Source organism: Diadema setosum, chromosome 11 (assembly GCF_964275005.1).
Source record: "Diadema setosum chromosome 11, eeDiaSeto1, whole genome shotgun sequence".
Taxonomy (NCBI): Eukaryota; Metazoa; Echinodermata; class Echinoidea; order Diadematoida; family Diadematidae; genus Diadema; species Diadema setosum.
Window position 1 is genome coordinate 17,116,934 of NC_092695.1, and position 6,000 is coordinate 17,122,933.

Genomic DNA, 6,000 nt, shown 5'->3' on the forward strand with positions numbered 1-6,000 from the left:
GAACAGACATTAAAATAGGTTACTATGCGACAACGGCTGATTTTCCATTGCGACATTGAGCTGCCATTATTTTCATGTATAAAAAAGGGTATAGTGCAATGATCTGTCGGATCTAAGCTACCCTTGTTAAAAGAGCACAAACGAACATATTATAAAATCAAAGTGATTATATGCACAATGTAAGAAATGGACATTAATAAGAAAGTTTTCAAAGTTTTAATGTTTTCATGCAATTAAATAAGATATAATATTGTAATGTTGTTTGTAACTAGATTAGATGAGATTAGATTAGGTGATGCCTTCATCTCACAACTCTTTCATTGTTTTGTACATATCAAGTAAAAGTAGAAAGGCGTGTTGAATATACTTCACACCATTCACACTAAAATTTCATTCACCATTTATAGGATGATACTTGGAAATATTGTTTTAGCTGCAGTTATTCTAGCGATAGAAGTCTGAAAATTCAAAATCTGAGACAAGTATTATAGATATCATTTTTCTGGTCAAAAATTAGTTTCAGTATTTGGAAATTTCAGGACAGTCACTTCCTAGATTGTTGCGTACACATCGTTTTTTGAAACATTCGTTTGAGAATTCAAGGAGATTCTGTGTCATAAACATTAAAGACAGATCGAAATATTCAAATACATACATATTGACCAACATAAATGATTATGATGTACATGTGATACACACATACAAGAATAACATCATATATTATAAAATTCACAGGTCCAATATCTACATTGAATATGATTGCAAAAAAAAAGAAAAAAAAAAGGAGTGGACAGCAAAGTATTCAACTCGTATCCATTAATCTATACTGTGCTTAATTGAGATTTTTTTTTTTTTAGAGCGAATACTTGACTGGCATAGTTTAAAGATTGCACTTGTCCCATTTTTTAATCAAACTTTTCACAATGTTTACATACATTTTTTTTTTTAATCCGATTGGTTGGATTGAGAGGATGATCTTTTTGAGACGGTGCTTTGGACTTTGTATAGCCTTAACCCATTAAGTCCTGGGGTAATTTTCCCAAAGAAATTATTGTCTTGTAATCCTTAAAAAGCCAACTCCGAATTTAACTGTAAATTTCACATTGGAGCAAGAATAGCTGCAACTTGCTATAGATTAATGAAACTTATGCAAAATCAAGAAGAAATATATGTATATAAACAAGTAAATCTGACAGAGAAAAGGGAACTTTAAAATGTACGTGTTGCCAATTTCACAAATCATTTATGGATACAGCAAGGTTTTTTTTTTTTTTTTTTTGTTGTTAAAACGTGCAGAATATACATGAACAACAAAGGACTTTTTTTTTCATCCTGTCCAATGATACACTTCAATACAGAAGAAAATTACATGTACAATAAAAAAAAAAAGAAACAAACCATTAAAACGTGGCTCCTTGAAAATGTTGGCTTAAGCCATAAATTCTCATAACATACATTACAAAAACTGGATTAATGTATGACTACAAATTACAGGGGGAAAAACGAGCGTTTTATCGAATGAACGCATGACTACACGAAGAGAAAAGCAATCTCCAGATCAAGTTTTGGTTGTCAAGGAGAGAGACAAAGTGGCACAGAAACAGTTTGCCACCAACAGGTAGCTTTGCTTGAATGTAGGAGAATTTGACACGAGCATTTCTTTAGAACTATTTTCCCAAATGCCGTCTTTGACATCATCTGCAGTTCCGCTACTTGGCCAGATTTTTTGGGACATGGGAGCTTGGCGCGTCAGCTGAAGACTGATGTTCAAAATAGTCCATCCCATGAGGTTTGAAGCGTTGCATTTGTAGGTACCCACGTAATCAGAACTCATGTTGGTTATGATAAAATCACCGCCAATGAAAGCAGTCATGCCCTCATGAGTAGTATTTGTCGTGTGCGGAACGCTGTGAGGAATGGTCCAGGATACCATTACATCTGTCGGATCATTGACGGGACACTCAAGTCTCACCGTGTCGCCTTCAGCTCCGACCCACTGCGATTTCGTCGGGTCTTGGATGGGAACGCATTGCATTTTTTCTTCAGCAACCTCAGCCAAGCGCTTGCCCGATAACCTGTCTGGCTGTGCGCAGACGACCCCGGATTCTGGACCTGTGTCGCCGTAGAGAAGAAAGTTATCCCTCAATCGTCTAGAGAAGGATCTTGCACGACAGTCGCACTCTAACGGATTGTCTGAAACATTGATTCTTGCCTGGTGGTGAGCATCAGTTAAGAGCGATTGCGGCACGTGGTGAAGCAAGTTGTGTGTGAAGTCAAGAGACCGCAGCAGCGGGGTTGTCTTCACGCCATCTCCCTGAACCCGTCTTAGTCTATTTCCTGTCACGTTAAGACTTGTTAAGAGAGGAAACATCTGAAAACTTTGCCTTTCTAATGCATCTATGTTATTATAACTCACGTCAAGAAAAAGGATGTCACTGTTGTTGTCCACTGTTTGCCAAAAATCACTCGAAATATTGTTGTGAGAAACAACAAGCTCTGCGACAAACGTGCCGGTAAGATTCGGCAAGGTTGAGAGCAGATTGTTCTTCAGTTCTAGCCGTTCGATATGTATCTCATGAGGCAGTTCCAGATCGACAATGTCGTCAACTCTCTGTAATGTAGTGATATTATTGAGAAAGATATACCTCAGAAAAGGTTGGTGTTGCAAAATACCAGCGGGACCATCTTGAAGAATTGTGTTTGATAAGTTTAGAGATGACAACAACGGCATCCAGAGTCCCAAATCCGCACTTATAAACTGAAGAGGATTGTTAGCAAGGTTCAGTGTCATCAGGGTTGAGAAACGAGGGATAAGTGAAGAATTGATATTTGTGATTCCGTTTCCGTCGAGGTGGAGGTCATGAAGTCCAGTTACTCTCCTGTCATCACTTATCTCTACAGTTTGCAACGCCGGCAAAAAGTTTGCTAACGCCGTATTCGAAATATATAGATTTCGCAAACTTTGGCAGTCATGGAAAGTAGTGGAGGGTACAAATTCAACAGGATTGAGTGATAGATCGAGCGTATGTAAATCAGTGCATCCCTGAAACGTATTGATTGAAATTCTTTGGATTCTATTATTTCTGAGATTTACTGTTTCGACAGTAGGCAAATATCGCATAAAAGAAATGTTGGAAATCCTATTGTCTTCGGCATTCAGATACTTTAGCCGCGACATGGACAGGGAATTAATATCAAAATGTGATATTTTATTATGAGAGATGTCAATATGTGTTACAGATAAGAGAAAAACATCTTCTGCAATCTGCGTCAGGTTTCCGAAACGCAAAATAAGTGTGTTTAAAACAAACGGTGTGCCAATAGCGGAAAGTGACGGAGGGCTAAATCCGTCGATGCGTAACTCTCGAAGGCTCCGAAGAGAAGAGAACGGATTTGTTTGGATCGTCATGGCTACATTACTCTGCAGACGCAGTTCGTTTAGTGTCGCAGGACTTGTCAGTCGAGGGATATGAGCAATTTCCGTGTTCATCAAAGACAGCAGCCTGAGCCGGACTAGATTGCCCAGGTTTTCCCACACGACACTTCGGATTGGGTTCGAATCGAGGACGAGCTGGGCGAGATCATAGATAGTTGGAAATACGGGCAAAGATTCGAATTTGTTTCGAGACATATCAAGATTTGTGAGACGGGGACAATTCTGAAGAGCGGGAAAGTTTAGTGAAGAGACCTCATTGTCGGTGATATTGAGTGAATAAAGCATGGGCAAGTTAGAGAAGGCCTGAAGATCCTGTAACTTATTTTGTCCAACATCGAGCACCATCAATGACGCTGCCACTGAAAACGCGAGAGGGTCCACGTAATGAATGGAATTGTTCGTCAAGTAGAGCGCGTTGAGCAACGGCGCATTTAAAACTCCGTCAATTCTCGTCAGGGCATTGTTCGAGAGACGGAGATACCGCAAGTTTGGTGTGTTAGTAAGCAGGTTGTTGGGCAACTCATTTATCTCGTTATTACTCAGATTAATACTACGCAGACTGGGAAAGAAGGGCACATCTATGATTGACTTGATTCGGCTGCACGCAAGATCCAAACTTTTCAGCCTACCCAGTCCATTAAAGTTGGCGATGCTAGTTACCATATTGCCGTTCGCCCTGAAATTTTCGAGGTGTAACAACCTCGAAAGATTACCAAAGTCTTCCAGCCGATTATCATTGACATTAACTGAAAGTAACTGTGGGCAGCGCAGCCAGATTAGACTGTCAATGTAACCAAGTTGGTTACCACATAAAATGAGTGTCTTTAGAGTTGGGGATACGATTCTGCTCACATGAGTCAGTCGATTTTTCGATAGATCTAGAGTTTCTAACATACTCATCTCAGCAAAAGAGTCATCTTGGACCTCTGACATGAGATTTCCGCTGAGATTCACCAATTTCACAGAGTCATGAGAAAATGCAAATCGACTGATGCGGTTGTTGTCAAGTATGAGCTCTTCCAAGAAGGGCATACCTTCAAAGTGCTCTTTGGTTATCTCCGTTATGAGGTTGCTGCTTAGACGAAGTATACGAACCGAAGGCGAATCACGTAGCAAAGCGACCTGACTGTCTGTCAGGACAGCATTTACAAGTTCTAGGTGGGTGAGCCTTTGCAAAACACTCCACAATCCGCCCTCAATATGCACGATTGGGTTGTTGACAACTGACACGTAGACCAGGTTAGAAGCGTTAGTGAATGTTTCTCGCAGCAGGCGATCAACCCGTGTCTCTGCACAATATAAAATCGTGACTTTGGGTCCCAATGTTGGAAGTTTGTCCAAGTGAGCACGCCGGCAGTCAACGCGTACCCATGGATCAATCATGCGCAATGCGTAGCACTTGCAGACGTTGGGGCAGGCTGACAGCCCGGAGCCATGAGCAAAAACTGCCAATTGGAGCAGCATAAAGCAGCAAGACTTAAGGTCCAGGAGGTGTCGAGATGTAAGAGCCATTATGGACATTCAGTCAGTCACCGTAAGCTGAAGAAGATTTTTTTTTTGGGGGGGGGGGGGGCGAGGAAACGTGATTTTAATATCAACAGAGATGAAAAAGAAAATGTTAAAAAGAACTTCAAATTGTAATATCTTTTTTCTCTCTCTCCGTTAGATTATTCTCCTAATAGAAATATGTTAGTTACAAAAAAAAAAAATGCCACTTAAAATTTGGAAGCAAAGGTATTTGTTTCAAGGATCATTAGGATTACTTTTTTTTTACATGTCAAAGAATCATAATCATCATTTTGACGGTCATGAAATTAGAATAAAAGCGATTTTCTGGTCTCAGTCTCACTTCCAAGGTATGTGGTGTTATCATGCTGAAGTCCCTATGATTTTGAATATTGTTATTTCAAAAAAAAAATATCTTATGGTACACAAGATGAAAGTTCCATAGAGGACATTTGACCTCCTTAAGAAAATAAAGTCAACAAGTAAAACGCAACTGATTGGACACGGTTAAAGACATTACATGGCCGGCGCAGCCGTGGGTGCCGTGGGGGCTCGGGCCCCCACACTTTTTGTGCACCATACAAAGGAATACATAAGGTGTCATCATTTTGGGCCCCCACACTTTTTTTAACCCGGAAATACGTAAGTGGCACTAAAATAGAAATAGATAGGGATCTTGAAGTATGGCGGCGGTAAGGTTATGTTTTCTCTGAAGACTTTTTTTTTTTTTTTTTTGCTTGTCAGCTGAAGAAACCCGGAAGTGGACGGGGAGAAGAGATGAGCCTTTTTTTTTTTTTTTTTTGCTTGTTAGCTCATGAAACCCGGAAGTGGGCCCCTACACATTTGAAAACACTGCGCCGGCCCTGCATTATAACACATTTGCAGATGAAACAAAAACCCAGATTTAGTGCTCAAAATAGTTCTTAAATGCGAGTTAGGGATAGTAACAACCAATGTAAATATTTGAATCAGTATAGTTAATTTAAGTATTGTTGAATATACAAAATGTGAACAATAGTTCACATGGAAGGATGTTTTGTGATACAACTAACCTATAC

The 6,000-nt window shown here is 39.8% G+C and overlaps 1 protein-coding gene across 1 annotated transcript; it reads right to left on the minus strand.

The window, feature by feature from the left end:
* Positions 1-1,558: 1,558 nt before the first annotated feature.
* LOC140235319 (leucine-rich repeat and fibronectin type III domain-containing protein 1-like protein) lies at positions 1,559-4,948 on the minus strand. The gene is made up of 2 exons (XM_072315344.1): positions 4,333-4,948; positions 1,559-2,337 (listed from the first exon to the last, which is right to left on the minus strand). Exons 1-2 carry the CDS (start codon positions 4,946-4,948, stop codon positions 1,559-1,561), a joined length of 1,395 nt encoding a protein of 464 aa, XP_072171445.1.
* Between the last annotated feature and the right edge of the window lie 1,052 nt (positions 4,949-6,000).